This window comes from Entelurus aequoreus, linkage group LG03, assembly GCF_033978785.1.
Source record: "Entelurus aequoreus isolate RoL-2023_Sb linkage group LG03, RoL_Eaeq_v1.1, whole genome shotgun sequence".
In the NCBI taxonomy this organism is placed as follows: domain Eukaryota; kingdom Metazoa; phylum Chordata; class Actinopteri; order Syngnathiformes; family Syngnathidae; genus Entelurus; species Entelurus aequoreus.
The window spans coordinates 68381249-68399894 of record NC_084733.1 but is presented as its reverse complement, the minus strand read 5'-3'; the positions used below and the strand labels follow the sequence as shown (position 1 = coordinate 68399894).

General features: G+C 38.0%; 1 protein-coding gene across 2 annotated transcripts in view; it reads right to left on the bottom strand.

Moving 5' to 3' along the window:
- Positions 1-18646, bottom strand: part of LOC133646787 (RNA polymerase II elongation factor ELL) — a 216748-nt gene that overhangs the window by 19508 nt on the left and 178594 nt on the right. For both annotated transcript variants that reach the window (XM_062042556.1, XM_062042557.1), the window contains exons 5-9: positions 18210-18337; positions 15241-15395; positions 10169-10419; positions 6460-6584; positions 1922-2039 (exon numbers count right to left, since the gene is read on the bottom strand). In XM_062042556.1, coding sequence (XP_061898540.1) covers positions 1922-2039; positions 6460-6584; positions 10169-10419; positions 15241-15395; positions 18210-18337 — 777 coding nt within the window. The remainder of the gene's footprint in view (positions 1-1921; positions 2040-6459; positions 6585-10168; positions 10420-15240; positions 15396-18209; positions 18338-18646) is intronic.

The window sequence follows — 18646 nt, the reverse complement described above, 5'->3', positions numbered from 1 at the left end:
TGACCCTCGCCCCATCCTTGTTTGTGAATGACTGAGCATTTCATGGAATCTACTTTTATACCCAATCATGGCACCCACCTGTTCCCAATTTGCCTGTTCACCTGTGGGATGTTCCAAATAAGTGTTTGATGAGCATTCCTCAACTTTATCAGTATTTATTGCCACCTTTCCCAACTTCTTTGTCACGTGTTGCTGGTTGTACAGTCTAATGGCGTGTGGGACAAATTGTTTTTTGTTTTTTTAGTGGGTCCATGACGATGACTTGTTTTGTTACATCAGCCGTTTTACTACAGACACAGTTTGGAAACAATTACGGTATGTAAATAAACATTTACAAAATCTTTCTGTGTACATTACCCATTTCACAACGTATTTATCGGCTAATATACAGTATACCGTATTTCCTTGAATAGCCGCCGGGGCGCTAATTAATTTAAAACCTCTTCTCACTCCTGCGCTTACCAAAGGCATGCGGGATAGGCAAGCATGCGCTAATTATTTTAAAACCTCTTCTCACTCCGGCGCTTACCTTATAATGAAAAGCACATTTAATTAAAAAAACGTTATTATGGTCTTACCTTTACTTATAAATGAGTCCATGCGCAGCTGCTTCTGATCAAAGTCTTCCTTATCTTTCTTCAGTTTTAAAAGTCTCTCTGTCTCGATGGAGATATTCCTTTAAGTATTACGTCCTGCTTCGATTGAAAGTCCAGTTTAGAAAACTGTTTTATTTTAGATATGTAATCCTCCATGTTAAAAGTGCAAGCAAACGATCGCTTCCTTGTTGCTGCTTGTTGTCTTCTTCTGCAGCACCGGTCTTCTGCAGTACCGGTAAACGCAAGAAGGATCACTAGCGCTCTCTACCACCAGGAGGCAGGAGTCATTTAATGACTCATATTTGACACACACAGCTACGGTATATTAATAAAACATACGGTAGCTGCTTACTGTTCTTTTTAGCATATTCAATAGCTTGGACCTTAAATCCTACTGAATAGCTCTGTATCGTCTTCCCTTTATGCGATTTTAAATTATTGAAATTAGCCTCCTCCATTTTGAAAAATTATGCCTTGAAAGGTGAAGTGTCACTCGTGACGTGACAAGTTTGACCCGGCAGTGAAACGAGGCATACCGGTTTTTCAAAATAAAGCGCTTTGAAAGACGCAACTCCAACAACAAAAAGTCAGCTCTCCACCACTACAAACTAACAATATTAATAATAAGAATTGCAATAACCGGTATATAATAACACAACATTAATATTTTTCTTCCCTTTATGCGATTTCAAATTACTGAAATCAGCTTCCTACATTTTGAAAATGATGATAGGGGAAGTGACGTGACGAGTTTGACCCGGCGGAAATTCTAGGCATATGCTAATTATTTTGCGAAACGAGTTTGACCCGGCGGAAGTGCCAAGCATGCGCTAATTATGTTGCGAAACGAGTTTGACCCGGCTGTAATTCTAGGCAGGCGAACATTATATTCCCGGCGCCAATTCAAGGAAATACGGTATGAAAAAAAATATTTCTAAAATTTAGTGGGTGCGGCTTATGTACGTACTAGTGCGTTCATAGTCCAGAAAATATGGTATATAATATCTGTTTTCAGCATATAGTATAAAAATTTGAAAATAGCCTCCACATTCTTTGACTTTCAGTATGCGGCCCTTGATGAAAAAAGTTTGGACACCCCTTGTTTGCAGCCTTTTTAATGCAGTCTAAGCAGATTGCGCCTTACCACTATTAAAACATTGGTTCTGTGTTTTGAAATATGCTGGTAATAAACGTGGCTCAAGAGAGCTTGACGAAAGCCTCGTTACACTAATTAAAGAGGTATTTTGTACCTGCAACAAAGGAAATTCCCTCACTTATTTCGTGACAGCGAGAGAAAGACCAAAGTATTCAAAGTGAACAATTACCGCAGAGAGCGTCTTGGCAGGGCTGAGTTGGGAAGGAGAATCCCCGGTAGTTTTGTGGAATGACTGGTTGGCCTGGGGACTTTTCAACTGGCAACTAGTGTGGAGTGGCTGAAGCTTCCTGAAGACAAGATGAAGAACACAGTAATGGCCAGGTCAATGGGCTGTCATGCTAAACAGGAAGCATGTAGATAATGAAGCCGGCGGATTTATGAGGAGGAAGATGGATGAACGGTGCTCACTCACGCTGGGAACGAACAGACCGGACCGACAGAATGTAGTTTCTCTGGTGTGTTTTGAGTGTTCCGGCGATACCATCGACAAGACGCGACCACGCAGACTGAACGCAGTCCAGCGAGCAGAACAATAGCAGCAGATGTACCAAACCCTTAATCTGCTTCCTACAGTTCCTTCCTCATACAGACGCTCCCAGCAACAAGTCACTCCCATACTTAATCAACTCACTGGTGCGAGTTACGGTCCAAATCATTTGAATGCCACAACAAAGCCTGAATTGGAATTCACTTTGTGACAAAATCATAAGGAGCCAAACAGTATTTGCATCGCTTTTATTACTTCGCCCACAATTTAATTATTGTTTTTTTTTTGCTCTGAGCGGGGGTTGTAAACCAAGGGGGGTTGTGCAATTACGCAAAACGCTCTGCAAGCACATGGCCTGCGTGTTTACTGGCAGACACATGAAGGGAAGAAACCCTGCGAGCCTCAACCTTTCCATGCTAATACCATTTTGGCAAGCGAGTAGAAGGGATATGTTTTTTCCTCTTCCCACTTTCATGTGCCCATTAAGAGATTCAACAGCCCAGAGAAGGAGTCATTTTCGAACAATGATCACAGCACGCTTTTCTAGTCATTTAGTGGCACTACTACTGCCATAAACACATCCATCCTTTGGTCTTTGCAAAGGCCCATTAACGTCTGCAGAAGTCAACAACAACCTGCAAGCAGCCGCTTGACATTTCTTTCAGGCAGAGTGACCCCATGTTGTTGACAACCACTTGCAGTGATCATCTTCATTGTTTACTTTTTGCCTTTTTTAACACAAATACCACACAAAATAGCTATCACAGTTACTGAATATCCAGCTTTTTATTGTGTGAATGCCCCAGCCTATTCGGGAATCACAGGCTTTCCCTTTGCAAATTCCCAAAATTCCCAGAAATCCAGGTTTTCCTGCCTCCCAGAGGGTGGAACAAGGGGATGGGTCAAATGCAGAGGGTAATTTCACCACACCAAGTGTGTTGGTGACTATCAGTGGTACTTTAACTTTAACTTAACTTTAACTTTTCCCCATTCAAGATGAATTGGCCATTTTCCAAACTTCCAACATTTCCACATTTTTCAACCGATTCAAACCATTCCACCTTCAACACATTCCACCATCCTGGAAATTCAAACTACCCTTTTTCTAAGTTCAAAACAATTCCAAGATTTTCCAGAATTCCTGGTTTTCTAAAGCCCTATTTCCACCCTTTTTTCTAACATTTCTCAACGCATTTCAACCGTTCCACCGTCTAAAAATTCCCCTTAATTAGGACAAAAAACAAAGTTGTTTTTGAACTGGAAAAATTCCCGGTTTTCCCGAAATTCCGTTATACCATTTCTCAATTAAAAAACTGTTACTACTTCAACATTTCTTGACCGATTTAAACAATTCTAACACTAACCAATTCAGCTCATGCAGGACATTCATGATCCTAATCATTTTCCAAAAAATCCCGCTTTTCCCAAAATTCCCTAATTTCCAGGAAGTTCCCATTGAAATGAATGGGACATTTTTCCAAGTTGCACAATTCCCACATTTTTCAAACTTTTAACCCATTCCAACATCAACATATTTCACTCCTCCTGGACATTCAAACTAACACTTTTCCAAGTTCCAAACCAAATTCCGGTTTTCCTGGAAATTCCAACTCCTCAACATTCAAACCATTCCAGCATTCAAACTGTTCTTACATTCATACTACATTTTATCTGCATTTTAGTTCAACTTCAGCATTGGAGCATTCACACGCAATTCTTTAAGGAATTGCCTCATCTACCGTATATTTCGGAGTATAAATCGCTCCGGAATAAGTCGCACCGGCCGTTGCAGTGGAGTATAAGTCGCATTTTTTGGGGAAATTTATTTGATAAAACCCAACACCAAGAATAGACATTTGAAAGGCAATTTAAAATAAATAAAGAATAGTGAACAACAGGCTAAATAAGTGTACGTTATATGACGCATAAATAACCAACTGAGAACGTGCCTGGTATGTTAACGTAACATATTATGGTAAGAGTCATTCAAATAACTATAACATATAAAACATGCTATACGTTTACCAAACAATCTGTCACTCCTAATCGCTAAATCCGATTAAATCTTATACGTCTAGTCTCTTACGTGAATGAGCTAAATAATATTATTTGATATTTTAAGGTAATGTGTTAATAATTTCACACATAAGTCGCACCCCAAACTATGAAAAAAACTGCGGCTCATAGTCCGAAAAATACGGTAGTTACCTGTGCCTTTTATACAGAACCATAAACGCTGAATATTTCCAGAACCGTGTGCACTTTCACACAGCAAAAGGCATCTTGATATTTTGATAATGTTAGGTGTTCTTCACACAACGACAATTGCTTCAACTATATATGAAGCAATGCTCAGGAAAATAATACATTCTCTATACTATTTTCAATACCACAGGGATTAAAAAAAAATAGCAGAAATGTTTTTAACAACAAGAAAAATGCCAAAACCACCAATATTACAACACGTAACAATAAAAACAACCACAGGTTAAATCGTAATAATAAACAATGCACAAAGAAACTGCAGCTATGATAAAAAGTTTTAGGTTGTTTGAGGTATTGCAACAAAAATAATACATTTTGAAAACAAAAATGAATCTATTCAATTTTGGAATAAGGTTATAACATAACAAAATGTGGAAAAAGTGAAGCGCTGTTAATACTTTCCAGATGCACAGTGTGTTTCTTTTTTTGATGCATTCTAACTTTAAGTTTGTTAACAATGGAAGTCACTCTATTCTACCTATAAAGGGCTCTAAAAACATCCCAAAACCTCCATCAACATTGTATATACATGATGTAAGTATATATGTAATGTATTAACAGGTACATTCATAATAACATTTAATATTTATGTATTTTGCTCTATTTAAGCATAAGGTAGCACATTAATGTCCTGGAGGCATCACTGTGTTCGCTTTTTCCTTCCACAACAACTACTACTAACATACTTGCCAACCTTGAGACCTCCAATATCGGGAGGTGGGGGTTAGGGGGCGTGGTTGGGGGCGTGGTTATTTACCGCTAGAATTCACCAACTCGAGTATTTCATATATATATATATATATATATATATATATATATATATATATATATATATATATATATATATATATATATATATATATATATATATATATATATATATATATATATGTATATATATATATATATATATGTATATATATATATATATATATATATATATATATATATATATATATATATATATGTATGTATATATATATATATATATGTATGAAATACTTGACTTTCAGTGAATTCTAGCTATATATATATATTTATTTTATTTACATAAAAGAAATACTTGAATTATCTATCCATTAGATGGCAGTATTGTCCTGTTTAACTTCTCTGTTCATGACTGAGAAATCATTTCGGCCACCGTGTTCAATGGAGAAGTCTGTTCTACATATTTACAGGCAACATACACCTTCCCCTTCGAACTGTCCTGGATGAACTGAAATTCTTGTTTCCATTCGTTTTGGAACTTGCAAGCGTATTTATATTGTGGGAAAGCGGACGTGAGAATAGGCTGTCCCCACTCAGTCTCAGGTCCGCATTGAGCTGGAGGGGGCGTGGCCTCCAGCTCCGGCTGAATACCGGGAGTTTGTCGGGAGAAAATCTCTGCCGGGAGGTTGTCGGGAGAGGCGCTGAATAACGGGATTCTCCCGCTAAAAACGGGAGGGTTGGCAAGTATGACTACTAATCATGCAGACTTATGACAACGTACTTTTTAAATATCGATATTTTTGAAAAGCCGAGCTTCAACACAAGACGGCGGGAGTGGCCTGTTTCTGTTGCAAAATGCCCATTCAACTTCGGTTACCTCTAGAGTGATAACTCCTTAATTGGCATTAATGGGGAAAAAAGTTTGGAAACAAACTGATTGTTGATTAATCACTTCGCAAAATAAAGTGCACTACTTGGTTGTTGATTCAGTGGTGTCTACAGAGACGCAACATAACATCAGTGATAAGGTTAAACCACAACTGACAGAGCTATAGATAAATATCCAGAAACTGAATGGAGTCTTGACGCCAAGTTTGGTAACAACTGATTTCAACTAAAGCTCTTTCTTAAGTCTCGAAGATACAGCACACTTTCGAAGAAATTGCGCAATTTGAATTGAAAAAAAAAAACGTGGTCCATTTACACCACAAAATAATCTCTAAAAACCTTTCATTACTGAGACCCACCTGATCAGAAGCCTGTGTATGAGCTGCTTCTCCTCCTCGATATAACCAGGCCAGTCTCTCTGGACATGTCTGTAGAGCTCCTCCTTCAGAGAAAAGCTGTGATCTTTCAGGCTCAGCTTGCCAACCTGAAAACAACAACAGTCCCCCTTATTAATAATATTTTAATAAAACCAGGTCATTAAGGCACTTCTGAGAATATCTAGACATCACTGTTCTATTGTTTGGATGCTAAACAACTCTGCTGATACAAATCAAGCCACATGGTTCCTTCCTGAAGGTAGCTGAAGGCAGCCCACCTCTCATCTGTGAAAACCTAATCTTCTTTATAGATCATTTAAGCGGCCCTAATGAGACACCACTTTCAGCTCCGTCTCCATGCGCTGAATGCTGTGTGACTGTAAAAGACTCGCTGGGGACAGGTTTTTAGAACCTTTTACTTTGCAGTCACATTTACTACCCTTTCTAAAGCTGTGGCATCATTGAAATATGCCAATAAATGTCGTTTACGCAAGTCTAGACGAACACACCCGGGGCTTAATAAAAAACACCCACAGTAAATCAAAACTGCAGCCATAAATATAAATGCTCTGATGATAGCCAGCATGTTTGTTTGTCTGAGCCGCAAAAAAGGAGGAGGCATTAATTTAAAGCAGGCAATATGTAAGAAACTATAGGAGACTGATTCGAGACACTAAATGGAACATTTAGATTGTGTTTAGGGCTGTCGAACGATTAACATCTTTGATTGCGATTACTCGCAGTTGGTCATAGTTAACTCAAAATTAATCGCAATTAATCACAGATAGATATAATACGTATTACGATGACTGGAAAATTAGTTTGCTTTAATTAAATGTTTTTTTAAACATTATGCTTTTTTGAACAGCTCAACACAAAATGAAAATAAACACGCTTTTAATGACAATAAAAAAATATACCTGCATTGGTTGGTGTCTTGCCAGATTTTGTAGGAATTCAGAATTTGTATTCTTGCTGTAGGAGAACTTGCATTCAGAGGAGGAGCTACACTTGCATGTTTGATTGTCAAAAGATGTTTGTTAATGTAATCTGTGATACAGTTGTGCTCATAAGTTTACATACCCTGGGAGAATTTATGATTTCTTGGCCATTCTTCAGAGAATATGAATGACAACACAAAAACCTTTCTTCCACTCATGCTTAATGGTTGTTTGAAGCTATTTATTGGCAAACAACTGTGTTTACTCTTTTTAAATCAAAATGACAAACTAAAGTACCCAAATGACCCTGATCAAAAGTTTACATACCCCAGTGACTTTGATCTGATAACATGCACAAAAGTTGACACAAACAGGTTTGAATGGCTAATCAAGGTTCCAATCCTCACATGTGAACTGTTTGTTTGTAATTAATGTGTGTGTATAAAAGGTCAGTGATTGTCTGGGCTTCTGACAGACCATTGCATCTTTCATCCAGTGCTGCACAGATGTTTCTGGATTCTGAGTCATGGGGAAGGCAAAAGAATTGTCAAAGGATCTGCGAGAAAAGGTCATTGAACTGCATAAAACAGGAAAGGGGTATAAAAAGATATCCAAGGAATTGTGAATGCCAATCAGCAGTGTTCAAACGCTGATTAAGAAGAGGAAAATGAGGGATTCAGGTAGACCAGCAAAGATTTCAGCAACAACTGCCAGGAAAATTGTTCGAGATGCAAAGCAAAATCCACAAATAACTTCAGCTGAAATACAGGACTATCTGAAATGTGGTGTGGCTGTTTCAAGATGCACAATAAGGAGGCACTTGAAGAAAAATGGGCTGCATGGTCAAGTGGCCAAAAAGTTCCATTTTGGTCTCATCACTCCAAATTACTTTGTTCCAGAAGTTTTGAGGCTTGTCTCTGTGCTGTTTGGCGTAATGTAAGCAGGATACATTGTGACATTTGCGCAGAAATGGCTTTCTTCTGGCGATTCGACCATGCAGCCCATTTTTCTTCAAGTGCCTCCTTTTTGTGCATCTTGAAACATCCACACCACAATTTTTCAGAGTCCTGTATTTCAGCTGAAGTTATTTGTGGATTTTTCTTTGCATCTCGAACAATTTTCCTGGCTGTTGTGGCTGAAATCTTTGCTGGTCTACCTGAATCCCTCATTTTCCACTTCTTAATCAGCGTTTGAACACTGCTGATTGGCATTCTCAATTCCTTGGATATCTTTTTATACCCCTTTCCTGTTTTATGCAGTTCAATTACCTTTTCTCGCAGATCCTTTGACAATTATTTTGCCTTCCCCATGACTCAGAATCCAGAAACATCTGTGCAAGACTGGATGAAATATGCAATGGTCTGTCAGAAGCCCAGAAACTTACTGACCTTTTATATACACACATTAATTACAAACAAACAGGTCACAGGTGAGGATTGGAACCTTGATTAGCCATTCAAACCTGTTTGTGTCAACTTTTGTGCATGTTATATCAGATCAAAGTCACTGGGGTATGTAAACTTTTGATCAGGGTCATTTGGGTACTTTCTTTTGTCATTTTGATTTAAAAATAGTAAACACAGTTGTTTGCCAATAAATAGCTTCACACAACCATTAAGCATGAGTGGAAGAAAGGTTTTTGTGTTATCATTCATATTCTCTGAAGAATGGCCAAGAAATCATAAATTGTCCAAACTTATGAGCACGACTGTATTTCTACCTGAATAAATGCTTCTGATATTCTGTTGTACCAGTTAATGGTCTTCATCTTGCTGCATATTAATGTTTTATCCTTCTTTATTTATTAATAAATTATAATATTCCGCCTACTAAACATTCGATAATTGCGGACTATCAACCAGAACAGGTTATAAAAGAATATACGCTTTATTTCAATCTGCTAGAAAACCTTTATTTATGGTAGAAATATCACAGGTTACACTACAAAACAACTTTGACAAAGCATGATCGTAATGTAAAATGATTTTTCAGATATGGTAATAGAGCGGATTTGATGCATAGCACAATTATTGTGAAGCCTGAAGTATGTGATTGGTATGAGAAGAGGTGTCTTGATATGTTTTGACGACGTAAAAGTCTCTCACAAAAAGTGAGTCTAGACTTCCTGACGACAGTCTTTCTTTGCTGCTGAGCTTGTATTCCATTTTACTAAAGCAGTTCGTGTAATAATCTGCATTTTATGTTATCAATGCACTCAACTGTAACCCAAACACGGATGTAAAGAGGCAAGGCGCGTCAGCGGGCATTCGCTCCAATGATGTCGTCTCACGGCGATTGAAGATAAGATAGTCTTGTCTTGTCCGAAGAACGACTTGTCATGGCTTTGGACCTAGGATTTCGATGATGTACCCTTTTTCCTTTTGGATTCTGCTCGCTTTTTTCGAGCTTGTGGCTCAACAGGAACTAAACGTCATTGCATTTCCCCAAACTACGGAATGAATGAGTGTCAAAAAGGAGTCAGGACGCATGTGCGTTATCTTTAACAGTCCTAGTTGATTTACATTAGATGTGCATAGACCGTTAGGAGTGTGTGAAGTCTACTTGTGTGCTGTCGCTTGAAAATACATGTAAATATTCGCTCCAACAAATTGGATATAGACACTAAATCAGTACGTAAACCTGCAGTGTAAAACCAACTTAACGTGCCAGCACAACCATTTATAGAATGTATAGATGTTTTTCTCATGGCTACTTGATGTGTTTACATAGCAACTTGCCGGATGTCTCACCTCATCCAGCACTGAGGTCAGGTCAGCCTTGTCTTTTGGACTAGCCCGTTCCCTCTCCAACCACAGTAGCAGCTCAGGTTTCCTGTAAGGTTTTAAGGCCAGGAGATGGATGACTCGGTCCCTTAAAGGCCTGTGTGCCACAGGGCTGGGAACTAGGCTCCTCTTATTGCTGGGGGAGTGCTTGTTGCTGCTGCTGCTGCTATCTGAGCCTGAAACCAGACCCTGCTTCCTCTGGACCTTCACACACTTACCTGAGAACAAAACAAAGGCACACCTACTTAAGTCCCAATAGAACATCTGTGGAAAAAAAAGAAAGCCTTTTGCAGCGGTAATCAACATATTATTTTGTAACTCCTAAAATTTGAATATCGTGCAAAAGTTTAGTCATTCAGCAATTCTATGTAAAATGTGAAACTAATATGTGATATACATTTATTATATGCAAAGTGAGATATGCCAAGGTTTTATTTCTTATAATTTTGACGATCATGGCTTACGGTTTTTGAAAACTCCACATTTTCTGAGATTTTCAATTCGAGGTTTTCATGTAAACCGTAATCATCAAACTTACATCAAAAGAAGGCTTGGAATATTTTGAGTGGCATATTACGACCCTATGTCATATATTAGTTTGACCTTGTGAAACTAATTGCTGGAATTAAGAAACCTTTGCACGTTATTATAATTTAATATACAGTACAGGCCAAAAGTTTGGACACACCTTCTCATTTAATGCATTTTCTTTATTTTCATGACTATTTACATTGTAGATTTTCACTGAAGGCATCAAAACTATGAATGGACACATGTGGAGTTACTGTATGTACAAAAAAAGGCAAAATAACTAAAAACATGTTTAATATTCTAGTTTCTTCAAAATAGCCACCCTTTGCTCTGATTACTGCTTTGCACACTCTTGGCATTCTCTCGATGAGCTTCAAGAGGTAGTCACCTGAAATGGTTTTCACTTCACAGGTGTGCCTTATCAGGGTTTATAAATGGAATTTATTGCTTTATCAATGGGGTTGGGACCATCAGTTGTGTTGTGAATGAGAAGGTGTGTCCAAACGTTTGGCCTGTACTGTATATGCACAAAATACACAAAACCAAGTCTTCTGTCCAGTTCCACAAATACCTTCTGTTTGACTTGGTTTTTTTGGCAGACTACATTCTGCAAACAGTGCTGAGGCATTATGAGTAGCACGTTCTCCCCGATGTTGAAAAAGCAGCTTTAAGAACATAAAAAGTGAACCAGGTCTTGCTCCAGCACCACAAGAGCGCCTGGACCCAAACTGCTTGGTAAACAGTAGAGCATGGAAAGTTCAAGCAACTAATAAACAGAGGCCCTTTCTTGCACTAATTCAACTGCACCCGTGCAGGCACTCCTTATAGATTTCTGCAGTCCATAATCTCATTACAACTTTAAGCCATCCATACTTTGGAGGTTGCTATAGTTCAGAGACTGAACGACACATTCAGAGGAACGTATGGCAGCTGGTGCATGCATTTTGTACCTGTGTACTAACAAATCAACAATCAACGACAGAGCCTAAAATCTATATTGCGAAATATATTGCAGCCTTCTGCGATAAAGACATGTATCACAATCTATCATTTTGTATATATAAAATAGTAATAGAACCGTTTCAAAATGGATTAACAAGGTTCTTAATTTGGCTGCTGACATATAGTATGTAGTAACATATTACATCATTTCCAGTTGCTTCATTGTTAATATCTGGTTACTTTCTGTTCTAAGAAAAATTAAAAGTTCTTATCGGGCCATTTAATATTCTTCTTTTCCTGTTTACCATTGACAAGAGTTGCATGTTTCATATTCCTTTCTGCACAACTATTTGTTCAAAAGAAAAACAATTATATTTGTTACCTATTCATTTTAATTGCAGATCAAATGTAGCAATTGTTTTTAATCCAGCAGATGGCGCCAGTATGAAACACCAACACCTGATAATATCAGTTAGGGATGGAACGGCTCATCGATTAAATCAATTGTTTCGATCTGAAAAAAGCATCGATTTGTATTTTTGATCAGCAGGTAAAATACACAGTGTATTTTAAAAAACATTTTTTCAATGTAAGTCACATATAGTGATGCTCCCATTTTAAAAGTGCAATATACATGTTATATGCATTTATAAGGAATAATTAAGGTCATTAGCAAAATCATTGTTTCTTTCAACTACTTTTCCTAAAACTCACATTGAGGCTAAAAAGTGTGTTTTATTCGATTAATCGATAGATTACTAAAATAATCGATAACTGCAGCCCTAATATCGATGCGGTGTCAATAGAGTCAGTGAGTGTGCTACACACTCATTGACGGACACTCATTTGCCCATCACCACAAATTATTGTTTACATAAAAAATTTAAAATACCGTAATTTCCGGACTATAAGCCGCTACTTTTTCCCCTCGTTCTGGTCCCTGCGGCTTATACAAGGGTGCGGCTTATATACGGCCTGTTCTTCTCCGACACCGACGAAGAGGATTTCGGTGGTTTTAGTACACAGGAGGAAGACGATGACACAATGATTAAAGACTGACTTTTCATATACCGGTAGGCTGGTTATTTTGATAACGTACAGGCGAGCACTTTGTATTACTTTGCACCGTTGTATTATTTGTACTCTTCATGAATGCTGTTCGCCATGTCAAAGATGAGAAAGTTTGATTGAATGATTGAAAGATTTATTGTTAATAAATGGGACGCTTTGCGTTCCCAAACAGTCATCTCTGTCCCAACAATCCCCTCCGTGGTAGCAGGAACCCCTATATACTACGGTAATTACACATCAAAACCCTGCGGCTTATAGTCGGGTGCGGCTTATATATGGAGCAATCTGTATTTTCCCCTAAATTTAGCTGGTGCGGCTTATAGTCAGGTGCGGCTTATAGTCCGGAAATTACGGTACTAATAAAATAGCGGACAGCTCAATAGACGTACACACATAGGCAATGATCCCTCTAATTGTTCATGTGTGTGAGCAAACACAAATTCCATTTAGCGGAGCACATGTGGGCAACATTGCACGTGGCAATACCAGCAGCACACCTGTCTCAAACCAATTTCAATATATTATTATAACACTCAAATGACAGGAGTCATTTTCATGAGATTATTTTCTAATATTAGTGATTTGGCCCACTTGTAATGGAAATAACAAAATAAATCTTGTTTTTCATAAGCTATGGGTCCTGCTTTGGAAATAAAGTGTACCGCTTTCAGAGATCACATTTAGTTCCCCTTAAACATTCACATGTTGCACAATAAAATGTAAGCATGGGCTAAAGTGTACATTACTGTAAGTTTCTCTAGTAACGGCATTTCACGATTAATATCCATAAATTAACCTTAATAATAAATTACAGTACAATAAGCACACATAGGATTGAGGAGTCTTAGTGTAACTGTGTGGTATTTGAGTTCTGCGACTTTTTGTGTGGCCTTGAACGCACCACTGGCTAAGTGCTATGAGTTGGTGCAGGTGAAAGAGAGCGAGCGGTTGCTGTAGATATGACAGACGACAGAGTTGCTTTTGGCCTGGTTTGTACGGCAGAAAATGACTCGTTTTTCAAGATAGAAGTGTTTTACTCATATTTTTGGTGTGGTTATGGCCGAATATATACAGTTTTGCTCAATAAAGTGATGGATATAATTCCTGTCCTCGAAGCGTCTCGACAGGTGATACAATAATTGAATGATGTTGACGAACATTGTTTTAACTGCTTGTTGTCACTGTCACTCACAGAGTCGCATTGCAAAATCATACAGGATAAATTATGTGTTTATTTTGTTTAGAATTCAGATGGGATTTGATTTTGTGCACGGCATAAATTTGCTGTGCGCAGAGGACGCTTGAGCAGTGCGCACCTTAGAGAGAAAGTTGCACATAGGTATAGACCCACACGCACATTCACTGTACCAACATACAAACATACGGGAGAAACTACGTAGAAACGCGGCACACTGCTAAAGCTTAACCTATTTTTACCATAACAATCTATAAGGGTAATATAGTCCACTCCTCTTTCATCCACCCCCCCTTATTTGCTTTCTTTTGTAATTCAAGTATTCACTACATTTATATATTGTTGCATTTGAAGCAATTTTAATGGTGATAATAGAGGTAATTATTATTGTTATTCATTATCAATAGTGTTATTTCTATTGGTATTTTTATTGCTCCATTTGTAGTGCAATAATGTTCATTGTCATTTCTGTGTTATTAATATTTACTTCACAAACTGGTTCTTTCCTATCATATTTGTACACATTGTATTTGCTGATGTTTTTCTGTTGTTGTTGTTTTTGCTGTCTCTCTGTCTTATCCCCCTCATATTTCCGCAAAAACTCGGAAACCAAATCATACAATGAGAGGTGTGTACTGGAGTGTTTCATAGTATCTGGTGGTGCCGAGCCAAGTAGGTACCATCTTTGCAACATTTTTTAAAACATTTTATTACTGACATTTTAAAGAGTACACCGAACGACGGGGTGCGTTATTAGATAATGCACATAAATGATCTATTCATTAGGACTGTTATGTGACAACTGTCAAGGAGAATTATTTTGTATACGCTTGTGTTTCCTACATCGTCTAACATAACTAGTATGCTTCAGGCGTCCTTTCACACAGAATGTGTCCTTTTATTATACATACGACTTTACAGCTCAAATTGCTTTCTCCATTTCACTTCCAGTTCTTTCCAGTTGACTATATTCTCTGCTTAAGAAGACACTATCAAGTATTTCATCAAGTGGATTAAATCTCGGTCATGAAATTCTATTTTTAGCGAATCCTGATCAGTGCGAGACTTGTTAGCGAGTTATATTATTGCTCTGGCGGGAATGTTGGCAGACCGCCAGAGCAATCTGGTCAAAATCCAAGCAACAATCAGACAAAGAGGCAGGAATAATTGCAAAAATGCACTTTGAATATGTGATAGCCTCAACGCCATATGGCAATTCTCAGCAGGATGGAATAGTGAGGAAAAAGTAGTCGAGAAGCTTTCGAGGTACATTAACCCCACTTGGTATTTGAACACTTACTTGGCCCGGGTTTTATCTCGATGGCTGACCGGCTCCAGATGTCCTTCTCCACCTGGGACATGCGCTCCCGTGTCGCCTGGTAGGAGTCATCGGTGGCACAAACTGTGATCTTGTCCTGAATGCTGCCCTGGCCCTCCAGCTGATCCCTGCCCTCTCTTTCCAGAAGAAGGACAAATGTGTATCAGATTTACAAAGGAGTCTCTGGCTCAGCGCTTTGCCAAAACCACACAAGTGCTTCTTTGACTGCTCCCTCGTCAAGCATCAGTTTAGTGCATTTGGATGCTACTGGCAACATCTTTGAGCTCTTTGCTAACACTACACAACCCCTTCTTTGACTAACTTAGACTATTCATTAGTCCAAAACCATCAGCTGAAATTAACACGCTTGTGCATTATTAATACTGGTCACATCTTTGTGGTCTTTAGGGAAACCACACAACTGCTTCTTTCACTGGTTTCTTGTCAACCACTGGTTTAGTGCGCTGAGCGACATCGATTGATCCAAAACCAGTAACACATGAAATGTATCTTCAACCCTTTGCCCCTAAACTGTGCTTTATTAATACCAATTAGTATCTCACTTGAGATCTTTAGCAAGACTACACAACTGGTTCTTGTGCATTCTTGTGAAACCTAGGTTAACTGATTATATAATGCCTGAATTATCTGATGTTGGCATAACACCAGCACTTCAAAATCCCAACACTGCAACAGCAGAACCATTTTTAATGTAAATAACACTGAAGGGAAAATATAGATCGAAACCTGCACAACGGAGGTTGAAAAAATTAACTGCAAGGAGCTACTGTATCGATATAAAACATTTATATCAAGGTTATTGTGACCAAAATGATCAGCTATTATTATCACGGTACTGTCTGATGTGCCTAAAAAAAAATGAAAATACAGTGTCACCACTTTAGTCATAATTTTTGCGCTTAAGAAACTTATCTGTGAATTAAGCTCCAGACTTTGTAAATAATGTAAATAATTCAATGTGATTATCTTGTGTGATGACTGTATTATGATGATAGTCTATATGATAGTATATATCTGTATCATGAATCAATTTAAGTGGACCCCGACTTAAACAAGTTGAAAAACTTATTCGGGTGTTACCATTTAGTGGTCAATTGTACGGAATATGTACTTCACTGTGCAACCTACTAATAAAAGTCTCAATCTCAATCAATCAAACTTCTTTTGTTAGTATGATATTTTTATTACTGCCACAAGTGGTGGAAAAGTGTATTACAACTGAGTACCACTGCGGCCCATCCGGACCACAGTTAAAAAACATTGGACTGTAAAGGAAAAAAAAAACATGCTATACATGCAATGTGACTTTAATCGTACCCGTGTCATTTGTAATTACCGGTAGGCTTAAGAGAGTATTTACTCTTATTGTTTGTATCATGTTAAATAGAGCTGCACAATTATTACAATTGTAACCATGCTCACAATTTTGGCTGCCAGATTAAATAAAGGTGATCGTCTGGGATCTGTGGGAAACACTATATTTTACTTAACATTTTCTACCGCTTGTTCCTCTCGAAATAATCAAAATGAATAATTGTGTTTTTAATGTAGATGTAACGTAATCATGATTATAAATGTTGCCATAATTGTGCTGCCCTACTTTTACAGTAATTTACACTTGGTTTACAGTTACTTTACATTGCATTTAAAGTCAAAAATGTTTAATGAGGGTGACAGTTTCACTCTGGAATATATTTATTTAATGGCTATTGATTGACGAGGGTTGGAAAGAGGTGGGAAATGTAGGATATATCGCATTTGGTTTGAATATGTAATCCATGTAGGAATCCTTGCTTTTATCAAATACTGTAAATCAAGTTTCTAATTTGGAATATATCCAAAACTACCATAAATTCCGGACTAAAAGCTGCTACTTTTTCCCCCACGCTCTGACCCCCGTGGCTTATAAAACGGTGCGACTAATTTATGGATTTTTCTTCGTTGACGGCCATAAAGCAAATACTTTTCATTAAACACATGCAAATACCCTTAAATGGTGTGTTATTGTTTGTGCAACAACGCCATCTTCTGGATTAGTTCGCTAACTGCAGATGCTGCTGGGGGAATGCCTGCAAGTGTTTCCTGCTGTTTAAAGCTTTAAACTGGAAGTAGAAGTGGCGTTTTGTTTAACTGTCCATAATGGTTCTACTCGTATGAATTCTTCATAACTCCAAGCAACGTTTGTAAGTTTTACAATATAACTAAAACAATTCTTACTCACTATACCGTCCCATCTGTAGGAGTGTTTTCATGCATACAGTATTTGTACGTGCTGTTGTAATGTAATGAAGCTTGCGTCGTTAGCACTATCTAATACGCTAACTCGTTTACGAGGGTCTGTGTTAGTATTATTAACTTACAATGGAATTATTTTTGTATTGTTTCAGTTTCACAAATTCCTCAGTAAATTCACCAAAACGTCACTGTGGAGTTACTAAATCTGTTTAGCTGATTGGAGAGCTAGCTTCTGCTAAGGTTTCGTTTGATCAACCGTTTTACTGCCGTGTCACAGGCACCGTTTGGAAACAATAAAGGTATGTAAATAAACATTTACAAAATATTTCTGTGTAAACAACGCATTTTACTACGTATATATCTGCGGCTTATAGTCCGGTGCGGCTAATATACGGAAAAATATTTTTTCCTGAAATTTAGTGGGTTCGGCTAATATAATGATGCACTCTATCGTCCGGAAAATATGATACACTCCTTAATTGACGTCCCACGGATATTTTGCGGAAACTTTGCAACCCTAAAGTTGACCAACTAATACCGGATACATCTTTAGGGCTACTAAATATTTGTTGTTTTTTTTACTTCACAACCGGTTCTTTTAACTGTTTTCTATGTTTAATATGCATATTTTAGTCATATGTATGCCTTGCTTCTATTTGGAAAGACTTTCTCCATGTGTAACGTGTGCTGCTTACCCTGAAACATACTGATGAATGCAATCGAAGCTGGACTGAGGCTTGTCCTTGCTGTCGCTGGATAGGTAGAAGGAGAAGACTCGGAATCCACCGGGAGATTCTGAAGTTGGAGTAGGGATCTTGATATACTGCGGGGAACAAAAGAGAAAGGGGGTATTCGCACGTTGACGTCGAGGAGAAGAACATGTTGGCAAATGAGTGATTAAGTACACTGTCGATTGTGTGACATGTAAAAGCTGTAGTGTACATTCAACTTGCATAATGAGCAGGTTTTGTTTATCCCTGATGATCTGATTTTTAGTCATTTCATGCTAGTAAAAAAATGTAACTGAGTGAAACCAGCTCCTCTATAAAGAACCTCCCAGGTCAAGGATGACGACCTGTTGCCATTTCTAGGAGGAGCCTGGCTGAAAGGCAAAACATAACAATGGAGGACA